The following is a 19,832-nucleotide window of genomic DNA, read 5'->3' on the forward strand; positions in this document are numbered from 1 at the left end:
CTGTCCTCTTAGGCATTTATCCCATTGAAATAAAAGCTGTGTCCACCCAAACACCTGTAGATGAATATGGTACCTTATTTAGCATAGTTCAAACAGCACATATAGATTTTCCTCATTGGATGAATAGCTAAATTGTGGTACATCCATACCTTTAATGCTACTTAGTAACAAAACCAGAAAGCTGATACATGCCAACAACCTGGACACATCTATGTATAAAGAAGCCCTTATCAAAAAGTAGCAGGCTTTATGGTTCCCTTTAGAATATTCTTGAAATGACTAAATTAGAGAACAGAGAATATATAGTCAAGGACAGGAAAAGGCAGGAATTGGTATGGATTTGAATATTAAAAGGCAACATGAGGGATCCAAGTAGTGAAAGCAACATTCTGTATATTGAGTGTATCAATACCCGTATCTTGCACAGCATATTATATTTTTGCAGGACATTCCCTTTGGGGCAATGTGACTAACCTATATACAGGAACTTTGTATGACTTTTCTACCATTGTGTATGAATGACCAATTATGTGAAAATTAAAGTTTAATTAAGAAACAAAATATATATGCCTACTATACAGGCTTTCAAATTCAAAGACACCACAATGAAAAAATTCCTCAGACACAAAGGTTTTGTAAGCATTTTGCAATTCCACATTTTGTAATGTGGGAAGAAGTAAACACTCACTCTGGAGTTACACAGCCAGAATTTAAATCTTTATCTTTCCATCTCTTAATACCTTACCTGTAAAGATAAAACAGTGCCTCTACCTCAAAGGATCACTAAAGGTTAAAATAGGAACGTTTGGAAAATCCTCTGAATGATGCTTGCACAAGTGCATGATAGTATGTATGATTAAACCACACTAAAACCAAACAGACATGCTGAAAAATGTTTACTTCCAAAGCAAAACATTATCTGGGTTGTTTCAAATACTGAAACAGAACAGTACTGCATAAAGCACTCTAGGTCAATGCTATAAAAATGTTCCTTAAATTTGGTAACCTGGGGTTACCTGGCTGGCTTAGTTGGAAGAGCATGTGACTTGGTGACTTGATCTTGGCGTCATGAATTCAAGCCCCACGTTGGGTGTAGATTACTAAAAAAACAGAAACTAAATATAAAGTTGGTAATCTGTCTGGCATATACCAAAAAGCAAGATAATCTCGTATCTAGGGGTTTTCTGGACACAGCTGATCTCTCAGATTCATCATCTTAGACTCACCATGGCAATCAGTCTTTATTCCCATTTCTTCACTAGAGCTGCTCAGACTAATGTCACTTGCTGTGCTAACATGTTTTTGGTTTATTCTCTTTTCAGGATTTAGACATGGTGTTTCCAAAAGCTCTGATTTGACAAATGTTACCTCCTCTTTTCTCTTAGGTTTTTTCTTTGCTCTAGTCTCATTTCCTTGTTATGTAATTTTGTTCCAAAGAATTCTTGGTCCTTCTCTTTTGCTAGCTTTTAACTTCCAGCCTACTTTGAGGTATGACTGACAAACATAAAGGTCCTAACTGTCAATTTACTTCTTCAGACAATGCAGAAGCCAGGATATTGGTAAATAAAGCAAGCTGAATTGCACATTCATGGTAGAAAAACAAAATTTATGGTTTTCATAAATTATATGCCATGGGCGCCCGGGTGGCTCAGTTGGTTAAGCGACTGCCTTCGGCTCAGGTCATGATCCTGGAGTCCCGGGATCGAGTCCCACATCGGGCTCCCTGCTCAGCGGGGAGTCTGCTTCTCCATCTGACCCTCCCCCCTCTCATGCTCGCTCTCTCTCAAATAAATAATCTTTAAAAAAAAATAATAAATTATATGCCATGAAGAGTTCCAGGAATAAAAAAGAGTATGACTGAGTTCACTCTTTCTGGATTAATATCTGCTGTATTATGTAATTTGTGGATTAGTCTTTTTCTATTTTTTTTTTTAAAGATTTTATTTATTTATTTGAGAGAGAGAGAGAATGAGAGATAGAAAGCATGAGAGGGAAGAGGGTCAGAGGGAGAAGCAGACTCCCTGCTGAGCAGGGAGCCAGATGAGGGACTCGATCCCGGGACTCCAGGATCATGACCTGAGCCGAAGGCAGTCGCTTAACCAACTGAGCCACCCAGGCACCCTGTGGATTAGTCTTTTTCTAAATGATGTGTATGCTATGATACAAATTCAACTGAAAGGTACCTGGATAGACATCTCAATGAATCTCACACCTCTGGGAGTAAAAGAACAAAGAGAATCTTACCCTCCAAATCCAAATTACAAAGGACGTTAAATTGATGAAAACAGGTAACAGAGGACTTCTTTATCTAGATATACTTCTAAGTCATACTGATATATTTGATTTTCATTTCCTGTCCTATTTAATGACTCCAAGTTTCTGAAAAGTACAATTCTTAACATATAATCCAAATATATATTTATAGAGACACAACTAAGTCCTTTTCATGTCCAAGTCAATTCAATAAATTCAATTTACATTAATCATGGCAATCAATCATTTCAAAAAGAGATGAGACAGATGTTTTTGTAAGTAATACAAAACAGAAGTGGTTAAGAAAAACTCAGATATAGTATTAGTACTTTATAATCTTTGTTTCCAGGTGGTTGGTTTGGAACTTTTGTATGGGGGGGGGTAAGTATGTCATGATTTTTATTATCAATGACTTTTAGATAAGAGCATTTACAAAATAATCACAAAAATAACAGTAATTAAAATATCTGAGCAGTAATATAGTACTTTTTTGTTTCTTAATTAAAACAGAATTGTCATTATTTTCCTTTGACATTATTATACATGATGATTGCTGTTAAGATTTTAATTCTTGAAAAATTATTACCAAATTTAATAAAATACCTCTGAAGTTTTTTCTTTAAACTATTTCTAGGAAGCCAGAATACTTGAAAATTGTTTGAAAAGAGATACTTCATAAATATAATCCATCAAGGCAGTTCACCCGATAAGATTATAAATTCTCTTTTGACATTTGCACAACCTTGATTCTTAGAACTCCACCAAAGCTCCTTAGAAAACTTTCAGAACACTGTGATAAAATGAGAATACATGCCAAATGCAGAAAGTAGAGGTAGAAACCAGATGTTACTGTAAAATGAGATACTATGGTTAAGTTATTTGTTCATATGAAATAAAAGCCTTCAAAGAACCTGCTAACATTGACTAGTGATACAAAATTTGAATATCTCCCCTCTTCCCTTCCTCAGCTATATTCAACAAACAGAAAGCATGGAATTTCAAGTTATCTAATTTTAAAAAATAAGTCATTTAACATATTTGTTCTCTAAAGTAGAAGCCATCAGCATTCTGAATCTCTTTTCTATAGTAAACAAGTGATAAACAAGATTTATCAAACTTTATAATGTTCCCTTTAAAATCTCAAATTCACTATTTGTTTTCTAATATACATTTTGCTAGCAATTATTTATTGGTTATCATTGCAATAACTAGCTTAATAAAACAGGCTGAAAGACATTTACTTTAAAAATAAGCATACTTTTGTAAGCAATACTTTACAGTAGGCACCTCAAAAATGATAAATGTGAAAAATTTAAAATTTGTTTTATCTTTATACAATTATATATTTTTATTTCTATGTTATACACGTGTGAATATATATGTATATATAAAATACATATAATCAGATTTGAAAATGAACAAAAGCTACGTCTTTACAGAAAGTCTCTTTTAAAACTCAAACAGTGGAAAACCCTTTAAACATTAAACAATTTTAATAAAGGTTTCTGTACAATGCTAAGCAGTTTTATTTACACATAGAAAATGTAAAAGGAGTAGTGTTTAAAATTACAGAACTCCTAATATTTAATGGCAGGTAAATCTCAGGTAAAGTAACAACATTCCATTCACAAATAATTTTCAAGCAATAAATATATATTCATAAATAGTGTAAATCTGTATCAGGATTAGAAACAAAAATCACAAATCTGAAGTTTATTCCTTACTCTATGTGCAATCCATTATCTTTGTGTCTTGGCTATTAGGCTAGAAGTTTTTCTTAAAGTTTTGGAATCAGAAGTGTAATCACTGTGGCCTCAAACAATAGACAAAAAATGTAAAATGATAAAAAAAGCAAAATAAACAAAACCTTTCAAAAAAACTTTCTCATCTAATTTTTCACATTAAAAAAAAGTTGATTAAAGATCTGAATTAGTTAACCATCTTACCAAGCAAATGGCCAGCTAGAACAGTATTTTAACTCAGAAAAATTCTGAAAGGGTAAAATATAGAGGAAAACTAATTTAGCAGTCCAGAAATACAGAAACATAGAAAATGTCTTCAAGTCAGTAGTCTGTCTTGACATTGCCACATTCTGTCAGATATCATAAAACGTGATTATTATTAGTTACAGCTGGATCAACTTTGTGAGAGTCCTGGAGTAGAGGCAGTGCTCTCCTACATCCAGTTGGTTAACACTCTGTTCTTGGAAGGTTGCATAGACATAGCTTTTAGTCAGCAGTCATGAACAGCTACAAAACCAGTGGTGCAAGAGCAGAAAAGGTGTCATTTAATATTCATGGCATAATATCAAGAGGATGATGACAATGAAGGAGCCTAAAATTAAAAATAAGATATGTTAATTGTTTTGGTATATTAATCCTTAATATGGTTCTTAGTTCATGGCTATCAACATACAGCCTACTGATAAAGTGAGTTAGAAAGCAACACCAAATCCCCAGAGAGTTCAACAGCTGGCTAAATGGTGTGGTCTTATTATATCAATTAAGACCAATTTCCTCAGGGTTCTGAATCATTACCCTGTTTTTCTGTAGTTCAAAATTTAGTCAAAAAAAAAAAAAAAAAGAGGAACATTTAGACCAATTTTTTAGACTGCTAAAAGAAAGAGTACTGTGGAAAATAATTTGAAAATTCAATTAAAAATTCACTAGTGAGTGACTGGCTTATGAACAATTCTCAGGTACAGTACAAATTTCACACATTTGTCATAAACTTTTTCTTTTTCAAGCAATTCTGAGAACAATTTAATTAAAAATACCTGAATCTAAGTTTCAAAATTTGAACAAAAGGCAGTGAAAAATGCCAGCGTTGGCATTCATGCCAGTCAAGCCTACAGAAATAAATGATATCTCAAACAACTTGTCTTTGAAATCATAAAAATGGCAGATTTGTAATACAGTGAATTCAATATCATGCACCTTATATATCATACCATTAAGCCAAGAACCATCAAATATTTCCAAGAGTTTAACACTTAAGGAAAGCGACAGGTTTTAAACAAATACAGTGGGCTCTGAAAACACAAGTACATTAAAAAACATACTGATTTCTTTATGGATCATCTGTACAGAATTAAGTAACCTTTTACCAGTGAAATAAAATAGCACAAAGACTATCATATCACAATATTATAAAAGAACACAAAGATTTTAAAATGTAGTTACTGTGATTATTACTTAGGCCATTCTTACTGAAAAAAAAAATAGTAATGTGTATCAATTGGACATGGATAAAGGACTCTGAAGTATAAGGAAAACACAGAAATATTTTATTATGCAATATCTACTGAGCCAAGGGAAAATTTAAATATCTTATTAATTTGCATTTATCAGACAGCAAAAACAACACTGCTGCTTCAAAAACCCAGCTAACTATGTACTCACATGTTGAATTCACTTACTAATGTAAACTGGTCATAGACTTGTATCAGGTCCTCCATTTTGTACTGTTCTAGCACCACAAAATTGTCCAGAGTTCCACTTGTTTTTCGTGCACAGTCTTGGCAATGTACTATGTAAGTCTTTTGAGAATTGCTTTCATTAGTGACAAAGAGGAGATCAAAAACCTCCACCTATTTTATATAAGAGAAAAAGCACTGAATGGAGAACTGAATTTATTGTACCACTTTAGTGTGACTATGGAGTTCTACTTTACATGAAATTATGGACAGTGATTTTTGTAAATGGAAGTACTTAAAAAGAAAACAAAAAACCTCATAGTTGTATGTTTGACACACCAGGTTTACTTGTACCACAAGAACAAGAGCCATATTATATATTTAGAGATTGATCCAAGGGAATTAAATACTGATTAAAACTGCTAAAGTTTAATACACAGTTTGATAAAGGTCAACTTATTTATTTTACACAAAACATCAGATACAATCAGGTAAAAGTAATGATTCTTTTTACTTCTCTATGAAAGCATTCATAGTGTTCTGTTTATTTTTTTAATTAATATTTCTTATTATTATGTTCAATTAGCCAGCATATAGTACATCATTACATTTTTGATGTAGTGTTCTACAATTCATTAATTGTTCTGTTTAGATACTTCTCTCCCTTCACAGATTGGCTCCATAAAGTGACTAATGTCTTACTCATTTTTGGACCTTGAGAGCATATACCATAGCTCAATATTTAATATTTAATGAAAGCTAATAATAAAAGGAAAAACAAGATCATTGAAATATATTCAGATTATTATTATTCAGATTATTATTATTATTATTTTCCTAAAGTAGGCTCCATGTCCAGCAGGGAGCCCAATGTGGGGCTTTAACTCAGGACCCTGAGATCATGGCCTGAGTTGAGATCAATTGTTAGTTAACTGACTGAGCCAACCAGGTACCCCAATAACCAGTTATTTTTAGGAGCTGGAAACTGAGGGCGCCTGGGTGGCTCAGATGGTTAAGCATATGCCTTCGGCTCTGGACGTGATCCCAGGGTCCTGGGATGGAGCCCCACATCAGGCTCCCTGCTCAGTGGGGAGCCTGCTTCTCCCTCTCACTCTCCCCCTGCTCATGCTCTCTCTCACTGTATCTCGCTGTATCTCTCTGTCTCAAATGAATAAATAAAAAATATTAAAAAAAAAAAAACTGAAAACTGATACGTGAGTAATAAAAAGTGGTCACTTTTAAGCCTTGTGTATTAAAGGAAGTAAGTACAAACAGTGTACTCATGAGCATTATTATACCAGAAGACAGTGAGGACGTGTTTAATACAGAAACCACAATGATTTGTAAAGCTTCGGCAGAATAACGGATAATAGCTTTAACACGTTTGTTTGCAAATCCTGGAAAGATTCTATTTGTCTGAAGTGTAACACCTAACCTAAGAGAATCTTGTGGATCTTATAAAAACATATTTTGATGAGATTATATAACATTAAAATAGCCAAACGATTTACTCAGTTTATCCCAGAATCAAGAGAATTTCAAGGTTTAGTTTGGACTTTCAATTTCCCATCCGCCAAGTGGGTCCTCTGACTATTCCTTGAGTTTAATGATTAAAAACTCATCATCTAAAATCATATTGGAATAGGACTGTTAAAATGACAGTTTATAAGGTGTTTTATTACTATCAATAAATAACATTATTTTAGTGAAATTAGTTTAAAAATTTGGGATTCTTGAACTTGTCATCATTCCTCATGTGATCAACTACGCTGTTGACCTAAATACTTTTAAACTCCTCCCTTTTCTTTTTTTTAAAGATTTTATTTATTTATTTGAGAGAGAGAGAGAATGAGAGATAGAGAGCACGAGAGGGAAGAGGGTCAGAGAGAGAAGCAGACTCCCTGCTGAGCAGGGAGCCCTATGCGGGACTCAATCCTAGGACTCCAGGATCATGACCTGAGCCAAAGGCAGTCGCTTAACCAACTGAGCCACCCAGGCGCCCTCCTCCCTTTGTTTTTATATTCCTAAAATGACATACTAGTTTAAACTCTTGTTAACCCCTCTTAAGACCATTCCAATAGCCTCCAAATGGACACCTTTGCTTTTTTAGCGCATTCTCTCCAATCCTCTGAAACACACATCTTGACTTAGTGCCTTGGTCGAAACTTTTATGGCTTCAGTATCCACAGAGTAAAGATCAAATTCCTTATACTTAATTCAAGATGCTCTGCAAGCTATAACCTATCTCCTCTTATAGACTTTAGGACTCAAATTTATAATGGGCTGGAAGTTCTAAGCCAGTAAGAACAATCATTTTCCTCATTGTTTCTGTAACAGTCTATACATGCCCAACTTCATATTCATCATAGTCTCTCATGCATCCATAACTTGTTTACATTCTGTCTTCTCCAAGTAGAAGTAAGCTCCTCCAGAGGAGGTACCACATCTTTTACCTCTGTACTTTATGTAAGCCTTGGTGACAGGAGAAAACCAACAGCTATATTAATGAATGACATTATGACTGATACGCCTGGATCTATACTGGAAACAGATCCAGTATGCTGGCATTATTTATATTATAGATTTATATTATATTTATATTATAGATATATACAGATTATATATTATAGATCTGCTAGTTTAAAATCTGAGATAATTATCAACGGTTAAGAAAATACTACATGAAAACAAAAAGAAAATACTACATGAATGCCTCTGTAGGCATTACTTCTGAGTTAAGTTAAATGAAACACTATACCATCAGATGACAATTTAATGTAATAGTCAATCAAAAAATGCATTATATAAAGGTATACACCCCCAAATTAGAGATTCTACAACAAAACAGTCAGCAAGAACTGTTACCTCACAAATGCTACAATAATGTGCTGGTTCATCATTTGTCCGCCCATGCCATATAATTTCTTTTCCTGCTGTAATAAGAGCTTCTCTCAGTGTCTGACATTGCTTTAGAATTTTCAGAAGACAGTACCTATTGTGGAGAAAAATTATTTATGACAACAACTGAATACTGAATATTTGTAGCATACAACATATACCAATTATAAATAACTGAGTACCTTGGTTCCATAGTTTATTGATGTGCTAATTTTTCTTTTGTCAATTTTTCACATATAACATGCCTAACACAATGATAATACTAAAGCACTGAAAATCCCTGAATATAAAAATACAATGATCTTAATCTACAAAACACTCATCTCTTATTCAAACATATCTTAATTTTTGCTCTGAATTAGGTAACTGAGAGAACTTTTCAAAGAGGTAAATTTAGATTTCTTCATCTCTGAAATCAGTCTGAATTCCATGCTGGAACTTTTTTGAATATAGTAAGGTAGGAAGGCATATTCTTATACTTAGGGTCCCAAGAAATCAATTACAAGGTAAAGGATAAAAGCAGAGATTAGTGTCTACCTAGACACTCACAAACAGTATCATTTATGTAATTGATTTTAAAACTCTAAGACCAAAGCAGAAAACTATTTATAGATTTAGACATTAAAGAATGTAAAATTAGCTTAAACTTTAGTACCAAAGGATAAAGAATATTATCGGTTCATTTTAATATGAAGGTAGTATAACAGAATCTAAATTGATATTAATAGAATTTTTATACCCTTAAAAAATTTTATTAATTTTAAGAGAGACAGAGAGTGTGTGTGTATGTGTATTTGGGGGTGGGGGCAAAGAAAGAGAATTCCAAGCAGACTCCCCCGTGAGTGTGGAGCCCGACACAGGGCATGATCACATGACCCATGAGATCATGACCTGAGCTAAAACAGAGTCAGAGGCTTAGGTGACTAAGCCACCCAGGTCCCCCTATATTTACAACCTTTTTAAAAAAATACTTTATACTTTCCTTATGTTCATACTTCTAATGTTAGCAATACAGTGAATTGTCATAAACAGTGTTTTTCATTATTTGCCATCATTGCTCAAAACTGCTAACACTTCCATGAATTTAAATGCCTCATGTTCTTTGAAGGCAGAGTTGTGCTAGATGATATGTATGGTACATTTCAGCTGTAAAATTATTCTAAAAATCACAATTATCCATCATCGGTTTAATAAAAGCGATATTAACAACTACATCTGTGAACAGCATGACCCCCTGGGATAAGGACCAAACCAACTGGAGTTCTTTAATAGACTGAACTGCTAATGACTTAGAATTTGGATCAGTTATTATAAATACATAAGTAATTATTTGAAAGAATTGATATATTATTAGTATCTAAAACTATCCTCCTTCCATGTTTAAAATGCTTCTACTCTTTCTTTCCCATTAAAATGCAGGACTCACGAAAGCAAAGGCTTTGTCCATTTATTAAGTGCAAGACTGTGCCTGATACAGAGCAAATGTTTAATAAATACATGATTACTAAATGAGTAATTAAGTTTTACAGTATAGTAAGAAGCATCATAATTTCTCTTAATTTATATTTCTGTATCAGGTTAAAATTCTGTAACAAAACTCACACAAATATGCCTGGTGTAAAATTATTTTAAGAATATCTATGAAGTTGTTAACTTCTTTAAAAACAAAATGAGTATAATAATTTCAAGTCTAAGGATGCATGAAAAGTTCTTAAGTATCACATAAAATAATAACACTTTCAGTTTGCCTATAGCATTTTTCATGTTAAACTGATTGGAAACAAAACTGCCTTACTGTATTTGTATTTAAAATAAGGAAAGCTTTGTGGTGTGTGTGTGTGCTTGAAAAAAGTGCTAGAGGAGACAAGAAGTTAAAATCCAATTTGAAACACTATACACTAAATGTATAGCATTTACTGATGTCTTCCTCCTACCCCTCTCCAATGTAATTTCACCTCTGAAATGATGCCCGAAAGTCAGCAAATTTTTATTTGCAGATGCAACAATGCTTATAAACTCAGCAATGCTGCCATGTAGGAAAATAAAATGCCAGTAAGAGGTAGCATTCATAAAACACTTAGTATAAGAGAAAATACGGATTAGATAGTTTACATACATTAGGACATTTAAATCTTGTGCTACTTAAGTCTAGTGCCAAGAGAGGCTTTGCTATCCCTCTTTTCATGAGGCAAAATGGAGCACAGAAAGGCAAATTTTACCTATAATGTTATCTTCTCCCTCTCTATACTCTATTCTCTCCACTTTCCGCCTATTATTCTCATTCACTTTTCTCACTTTTTTCTTTTATGAAGATGAGATTCTAAGGGCTAAAAAATCACATTTTGTTTCCTCAAATCCTTACCAGCACTATTAGGAAAACAGTTTTATTCTTTTTTGTTTTTAAGTATTTTTCTACTTTTTACTTTAAAAATAAACTTTCATTTCCAACAGTACTGATTATTTTGGCAATTGGATCATAGTTTTTACTATATCTTTACAGCTAGTCTCAAAGTTCCACATAAAAAGATGCAACATACTACAAAAGATACAGCCTGGTTTGCTACGAGTAAACAAACATGAGTAGTTCTCCTGCAATCACAGGTACAGAATTACTTGCCCAGAGAGTAGAATCTTAAAAACTGATACTGCTTTTAATATCACGTACAGAATGAATAACCATATTGTGGTTACTCCATGGTATGTTTTCTCCATCACTCTGAAATTTTTTAATCCTTCCCATTTTCAGAAAGCTATGAGAACAAAAGAATAAAGGACAACAGTGTATAGGTAGAGGGACTATGGGTAAAAAAAAAACAAAAACAAAACCAAACCCCCCCCAAAAAACAAAACCAGTTAAGAATCTAACTGTAGGGATGCCTGGGTGGCTCAGCTGATTAAATGTCTGTCTTAGGCTCAGGTCATGATCCTGGGGTCCTGGGGTTGAGCCAGAGTGGGGCTCCCTGCTGAACAGGGTACTTCTCTCTCTCCCTCTGCTGCACGCTCTCTCAGAAATAAACAAACAGAAGCTTAAAAAAAAAAAAAAACTATGCTAACTTTAAAAAGGGGGCAGCACGCATAAATAGAAAATAAAGATATTTAGGAAAAGGTACTAAGAAAGATCAAAAATAATTTCAAGACTTAACAAACTGTGCTTTGGCGCTCTCTAGATATTAATCCAAAGAAAACTTTTCAATGTATGGGCTGGCTAAAAAATATCAGCTGATATTACTTTTTGCTGGGTTTTAATAAATTTACATTTTATCAATCCAATTTGAAAAACAGAAATGAATAATAAATGAAAAGGCATCCTGTGGTCCTTAAGGTGTAATACCAGAATGGAAACACCTAAAAAAAAAAAGCACACAGGAGTCAGGCAAATAAGTCACAAACTATGGTAATCCCTTTTGCAATGTTCTACTTTGAAAAGAACAGGAAGAAAGGGAGAAGATGGAAAATGGTTTTATTGACTTACTATGTTTTAGGAACATGATAAAAAATGTCAGAAACTAGAAAAGAAGTACATTTCTTGACTCCTGTGAACTGATTTTATTTCACTTTTGTTATCTGGATAAAAGACTACATAAAAAATGCAGGGTATAAAAAAGACTCCTAGACTGAAAGAAAAAAGTAAATGAGAAACTGACTTAGGATTTCATTTGGGTTTCACAAATCAGATTTTACTAAAAGCCTATTTGGAAACAGACACTTAAGATGGTGAAGAAAGTACACTGGAATGAACACAGAAAAATGAAGAGGGACATTTTAGAGCATGATTATGATGAAATATACCTGAAATATCTGAACATGAAAACTGAGGAAAAAACAAAAATGAACCATGCCCAAGAGTTTTGTTTTCCTCAGCATTCTTAGAAGGTTTCATTCTAAGGCTTATGATTTTATGTTTCATAAATATAGCCAACAGCAAATTTGGGGGTATGATGATAATAACAATCAATCTGTAATAATATACTTAAGTGAAACTTCAAAAAACAGCAGTTTTTTCTTGACATTCTGATCATGTAAATTCCCAAAGTATGTTCCCAAATGTCAGTGTGGAGATGTATTTTGGAATGGCTGAAATTTAGGTTGACTCAATGTAAGTCTTTATGACAACTATCTCAACCTCTCACCAAAATCTTAGTAGGTAGTGTGGAAATGAAAAAATAGCAACAGATGCCTTGCCTTGCCTTTTCCCACCCTATCTTCTTGACAAGAGCCATGTAAAACAGAGAAAACAAACAAACAAACAAACAAAAACCAAACATGATAATGGCAAAAACCATGGTCACACTAAGGTATCCTGTCACCTGTTATTCCTTGGTTGTATTCACTAAGGGGAACAAGGAGATTCTGCATATCTGACAATTATACTTAAGTAAACCACAAAGCCGAGAAAATTTAAAGCCTGTTTTGTAATTAGAAACAACTTACTATAGTCTGAATGTCTGTGTCCTCCCAAAATTCCTATGTTGAAATTCTAACTCCCAGTGGGGTGTATCTGGAGGTTAGGCATCTGGGAGGTGATTAGGTCATAAGAATGGAGATCTCAGGAATGGAATGAGGGCCCTAAAAAAGCAACCTCAGAGTGTTCCCTCACCTCTTCTATGTCATGAGGACACAGCAAAAAGATGTGCATTTATGAACAAGGAAATGGGCCCTTATTAGACACTAAATGTGCTGGCATTTGATCTTGAAACTCTCCCTCTTGTAACTGTGAGACATAAAATATTAATGAGCCACTCAGTCCATGGATTTTTTTACAGCAGCTTGAATAGACTAAGAGCTTATTCACTCTTCTTATACTTAGGGTCCCAAGAAATCAATTACAAGCTAAAGGATAAAAGCAGAGATTAGAGCCAGAATGCCTAGAGTTAAATCTCACCTTCATTTTCTGTATGCTTGAGCTTCTTCATTGGTAAAAAGGACATAATGTTTCGTGTATCTGTACCATTTATAATGTTATGAAAACTAACAGAGTAATACCCACCTCCCGGAAGGATAACCCACATCTTAATCCTCAGGACCTATGCTACACTATGTTACATGGAATTAAGGTTCCTAATCACCTAATTTTGAGATACAGACATTATCCTGTATTATATGGCTGTGCTCAATTAAAGAAAGGCTCCTTAAAGTAGAAAAGGGAGGCAGAAGAGTTAGTGTTAGAAAGATGCAATGTCATGGGGCGCCTGGGTGGCTCAGATGGTTAAGTGTCTGCCTTCGGCTCAGGTCATGATCCCAGGGTCCTGGGATCGAGTCCCGCATCGGGCTCTCTGCTAGGCGGGGAGCCTGCTTCTCTCTCTGCCTCTGCCTCTCTCTCTCTCTCTGACTCTCATGAATAAATAAAACATTTAAAAAAATTAAAAAAGAAAAGAAAGATGCAATGTGAGAAAGACACGACCAGCCATTGTTAGTTTTTAAGATGTTAGGGGAGGTATAAAGCCAAGAAATATGTACAGTTCTCAGGAAGAAGCTTAAAAAAAAAAAAGGCAAGGAAACATTTTCTGCTAGTGCCTCTAAAAAGTAACACAGACCACCCAATTCCTTTATTTTAGCCCTGTGAGGCTTATTTTAGACAAAATTTGTAGTACTTTGTTAAAGCAGCAATAGAAAACTAATACATAAAAGGTTTAGAAATTAGTTGCTCAATAAATAATAAAATATGTATCATCTGAATATACTAAATTCTTAAATCCAGTTTAAAAAATAATTTACTATTACTAAACTGAACTTTAGTTTCTGAGTTTGAAAATTCTTTTGGCATGAATACCAAATCAAACATAATGGATAGATGAGTCTCACGAAAATGAAATAAGTCTTATCAATATGCAGAGAATACAGGCCTAAATAATACATTTCAAGTATCTTAAAAGACGAATCACAAATTACATAGAGTGAAGATATCTTTTAACTTTAATTCTTTTTTTTAAAGATTTTTATTTTTATTTATTTGACGAGAGAGAGAGCAAGAGAAGGAACACAAGCAGGGGGAGTGGGAGAGGAAGAAGCAGGCTTCCTACAGAGCAGGGAGCCCCATGCGGGACTCGATCCCGAGACCCTGGGATCATGACCTGAGCCGAAGGCAGATGCTTAACAACTGAGCCACCCGGGTGCCCCTTAACTTTCATTCAACTCATTTAAAACTCAAACCAAAAGGAGGGTAACTATATTTTGGAAATACGTTTAAAAAGCAAGAATAAACACCTGCGAACATTATTTTAAGCTTTAAAATGCATTTAGATATAATAACATTTAATGACACACCGATGAAAAAACTTAAGAAGTAGGGTAGAGAATTACAGACGGTTACCCAAGGACAATGTATACTCAATTTAAACAATCCCAATCTCAGTGAGAAATCACAATATTATATATCTAATGATGTGATACCAATACAAAAGCACATTATTTATATTTCTTTTAAAAAATGTTTAACATAAATCTAGTAAGAAAACCATGCAAATCCAAAATGTGAAGCATTCTAGAACACAACTAGCCTGTCTTCTTCAAATATAAAGACACTGCCATTAAGAAGGGTTCTTATATCCTTACAAGAGACTTAAAACATACATCACCAAATAGTAATATTAATGTAAAACTTAAGTGACCTTGAATTAGGAATAAAAGAGTTAACTGAAAAAAAGCAACAGCTTTTAACAAGACCTTTTTTGACAGGTGATAAATATTATCTACACATAATATATTAGATGATGTTCTGATTTTAATTTTCTTAGGCATGACAATGATACTAAGGTTATAGAGAATAAAATCCTTATTTTCTAGATGATGTAGATTTTTTTTGGAATCACATATCACTGTCCCTGCAATTTAACTTCAAAGAATTCAGCCAAAAAAGTGAATGAGTGAGAGCATGTACATACAGACAATATGTAAATGTGGCAAAAGCTTAATGAAATCAGGTGAAAAGCCTATCAGCAATCAGTGTATTACTCCTCCAACTTCTGTAGGCTTAGAGAATTCTAAAATGCACACTAGGGGAAAGTTTTCAATAATATAATTAATTTGCTTATATAGGAAAAGTATAACTACTTACTGGTAAAACTTACATTAAAAAAAATAGATTTTAACATGGAAAAAGTTAAATGTTCTCTGAAGACTTTAAATTCTGAATTTTTTAAAAAGATTTTATTTATTTGTCAGAGAGAGAGAGTGGGAGAAGGAGCACAAGCAGGGCTAGCGGCAGGTAGAGGGAGAAGCAAGCTCCCTGCTTAGCAAGGGAGCCCAATGCAGGACTCCATCACAGAACCCTGAGATCATAACCTGAGCCGAAGGTAGAGAGAGGCTTAACTGACTCAGCAACCTATGCGTCCCCAAATTCTGAATGTTTTTTTTTTTTTTAAAGATTTTATTTATTTATTCATGAGAGACAGAGAGAGAGAGAAGCAGAGGGAGAAACAGGCTCCGAAGGAGCAGGAAGCCCAATGCGGGACTCGATCCCAGGACCCTGGGATCATGACCTGAGCCGAAGGCAGACACTTAACCATCTGAGCCACCCAGGCACCCAAAATTCTGAATGTTTAAAAAGCCAAGCTGGTAATCGTCACTCTTAATATCTATCTCACTCTTCAGATTATTCTTTAACCCCATTCTCAGTGACAATGAATTACAAATCCAGAAACCCAGATTCAGATTTCTGCCCAATTACCAAATATATTCCTATTTTTCTCTAAATTTGGAGTCTCTTTGGCTGAACTCAGCAATTACTTTTCAATTCATGCCTACATTCTTCCTATCTCAATTTTACTATTATGCCCAACTAATTTAACTTGCAAATTTGGTGGGGCCCCTGGGTGGCTCAGTCATGCGTCTGTTTCAGCTTAGGTCATGATCCCAGGGTCCTGGAATAGAGCCCCATGTCGGGCTCTCTGCTCAGCAGGAAGTCTGCTTCTCCCTCTGCCTACCACTATGCCTACTTGTGCTCTCACTCTCTGTGTCAAATAAATAAAATCTTAAAAAAATAAAACTTGCAAATCTGTTGTTTTTTTACTTCCAAATTAAAAATTCTTCTCATTAGCAGCTGCTGCTACTGAAATTTTTAGCCAAAATGTTTGTATGTTCTTCAACTATTATGAATGAACAAATAAAGCTTAAGTACAAAGAGCTTTTAGTTTTAGTCTGATACCACAAGAAATTAGGTTCATTTATAACATAAAAGGTATGTGAAAAAAAGTTCTATACCTAATTTAAGTTCAAAAAGAATTTTAAAGACTGCAATTAATTATTACTTTGTATTTTCAGGATTCAGGAATCTCTTAAGTTCCTGCATTCTAAAATGACAGATGAAAATTAATATAACGAATACACATTACCCATCGTTTTCCTTGTTGCCATTTGAGGGGATAATTGGAAGAACAGGAAGTAAAATACAAAGGAAAATTGAGATCTTTTGGATAAAATGCTAAACTATAGAAATCTGAAAACATCCTAAACGGAAACTCAGACAAATGACTTTACAGAATTAAAAGTCCTGAATACTAAACTTAAAAAACTACAGAGAAAAATCAAGCATGTTATAGACTAAGAAAGAAAAGAGGGGCTCCTGGGTGGCTCAGTCGGGTAAACTGGCTGCCTTTGGCTAAGGTCATGATCTCAGGCTCCTGGGACAGGATTCCCTGCTCAGAGGGGAGTCGCTTCTCCCTCTGCCCTTCCCCCTACTTGTGTTCTGTCAAGCTGTATCAAATAAATAAAATAAAATCTTTTAATAAAACAAAAAGAAAAAAGAAAAATCAGACTTAAAACAATAAGAAATTAGTAGTTGGTAAGTGGAAATATCATTTATCATTATTAAATCATCCAGTCCAAATATAAATTAAATGAATAAATAAAATACATTTCACTTATACGCTATTTATAGTTATTATCCAACTGAGTGTCTATTAACATGTTTAAGAATGCTGCCTCAGACTGTGCTAGAAGGGAAAATATAATTCTACATATATTTAAAACCAAACAAACATCTGAATTTCAAAATATACCTGGCCCCAAGAGTTTAGGATAAGGGAGTATATAACCTATGCTATTTCTTCTGTGAAGTATTTCTTGAATCCTCTCTTAAAAGAAACTTCCTCTGTGCTTCCCCACTGTTCCTTATTAATATTTCCATTAAAGCAAAGGTCACACATTTTGATGGTTTGTTTCTGAGTGTTAGCACCCTAAGAATGGATATCTTGTAAGCACCCTGCGAAAGTGCCCAATCATCAAGTTGGTTCATAATAAACATGAATTAAAGAATAAAAAAATCCCTCTGAGGACGAAGAGTGGAGTGGATATAAGTCATAAAGTAAATTTTATTTTCCTTTTGACTGATGTACTATACTTAAGTCTGTATTTAACTCTGAGCCAACTATGAAGATCTAAACAGTAACACAACCCCCCCCCTACACTCTGCATTCAGAATAGTTAGGAACAAGGGTGAAAAGTGAGAAAGAATACCATCTTTCTATATATTTTCCCACTGTACTTATTAGCTGCTTTTGTGTTCTTTAAAAATTGGCAATAGCTTATATACTTTATAAACATAATTTTCATTTAAATTACAAAAATCATGTTCCAATATAAATTGAAATGAGGTTAAAAATGGTAAATATATATAGGAGTAAAAATAATAGAAAAATTCAAGCACACATTAAATGCAGCAGTGACATAACTGGCTATCAATAACAATCATGACACCCTTGTTTAAAATAGTTATTCACTGTCTATCACAAGAGTAATTTCAGGATACATCAAAGTGAAAAACCACACTGCTGTGGATAAATAAAGAAAAATACCTAGAACTAATCAATGACAACTCAAAGCAAGGGGAAAGTAATGCAAGACTGTTTAATAGGAATCACAATACACACACACACCAAACACCACACACACGGGAACCATAATACAGGTCACAAACCAGGTTAAATTAATAACCCTTCCTATCTGACAGGGTGTATTTTTGTGGTATGTGATCTTAAGCAATGATGTATACAGTAATTATACAGCAAAACTGAACTTACAGGAAAACAACAACACTATACTGTCCTCTTTATTTCTCTAAAAATATATTCCCATTGGTCACTTGTCTGTTTACTCCCTCTTTTTTTCTGTTCTTAAATATAGTTATTCTACGTTGTTCTTTTCCTCTCCAGGCAATCGCAAACTACTGGATAGAATATTTGTTGCTCTACTTTCTTAAGTTCTGTTTCCATCAGCTTCTTCTAAAATCTGTATCCAGCTGCTCAATCTTGCTAATGCTCCAAAGTGAAGTGATGTGTCAGTTTATAAACAACTTCTTTCATATTGTGTTTAAAATGTTGACTCTGCCTCCAAATATATGGGTAACCTAGGACTGCTGTAATAGATAATTTCTGTTAAGCAACTTACAGTAGAACTTACTAAGCTTAGAACAGAGCCTACTAAACACACCTAGTACTGGACATCTAGAACCCATATGACAAGAAAAATCCAAAGGGATTTCTCTTCCTACATCAACTTCTATACTCATTTTTATATCGTATCTTTGTCCTTCACACAAGCTACCTTCCTTCCCAAAAGAAAAGCTCCCTAAAACCTGTCATGATTCTATAGTGTATAAAAGATGTATTGTTACATTTTTATTGGAAGTATCTAGATGGGTCTGTCTATATATCTGTCCATCTTCTTTTTTTTTTTTAAAGATTTTATTTATTTATTTGAGAGAGAGAATGAGAGACAGAGAGCATGAGAGGGAGGAGGGTCAGAGGGAGAAGCAGACTCCCTGCTGAACAGGGAGCCCAATGTGGGACTCGATCCCGGGACTCCAGGATCATGACCTGAGCTGAAGGCAGTCGCTTAACCAACTGAGCCACCCAGGCGCCCTATCCATCTTTTACACAAGTAAGCTCTATACCCAGCATGGGACTCCACTCATGACCCCATGATCAAGAAGCACACATCCAATGACTGAGCCAATCAGGCACCCCTTTATTATGTATTTTTTTTTGAGGGATGGCTGACAAAACTGCATGTTTTAATCTACATCTTTTAACCCATGCACTAGTGTATTTACATACAACTTTTACCCTCCTGACTCCATTATCTCTCCCCACTATACCAAGACAGGAATTTGTAGTGTTTATAAACCCCCAGAGCTTACCCCAGGTCCTCCATTCATATTCAAGTACTGATTAAATGAAAGCTACACAAGTAGGCATTTTTGGCTGATAAAACTACATTTTCAGAGGTAGCTAAAATCTTTTCATTTTCTTTCTTTTTTCTTTTTTTTTAA

General features: G+C 34.2%; 1 protein-coding gene across 12 annotated transcripts in view; it reads right to left on the reverse strand.

The window, feature by feature from the left end:
• Positions 1–2,143: 2,143 nt before the first annotated feature.
• Positions 2,144–19,832, reverse strand: part of LOC118356620 (lysine-specific demethylase 6A-like) — a 168,583-nt gene continuing 150,894 nt past the window's right edge. For 6 of the 12 annotated variants that reach the window (XM_035725897.1, XM_035725896.1, XM_035725903.1 and 3 more), the window contains 3 exons: positions 8,534–8,660; positions 5,655–5,842; positions 2,144–4,587 (listed from right to left, as the gene is read on the reverse strand). In XM_035725897.1, the coding sequence (XP_035581790.1) occupies positions 4,548–4,587; positions 5,655–5,842; positions 8,534–8,660 (355 nt within the window). In that variant the 3' untranslated portion in view covers positions 2,144–4,547. Of the gene's footprint in view, positions 4,588–5,654; positions 5,843–8,533; positions 8,661–11,183; positions 11,317–19,832 lie in introns of those variants that run through there. The other 6 variants (XM_035725898.1, XM_035725902.1, XM_035725904.1 and 3 more) reach the window with 5 other exon arrangements.

The sequence above is a fragment of the Zalophus californianus genome, chromosome Y (genome assembly GCF_009762305.2).
Source record: "Zalophus californianus isolate mZalCal1 chromosome Y, mZalCal1.pri.v2, whole genome shotgun sequence".
In the NCBI taxonomy this organism is placed as follows: domain Eukaryota; kingdom Metazoa; phylum Chordata; class Mammalia; order Carnivora; family Otariidae; genus Zalophus; species Zalophus californianus.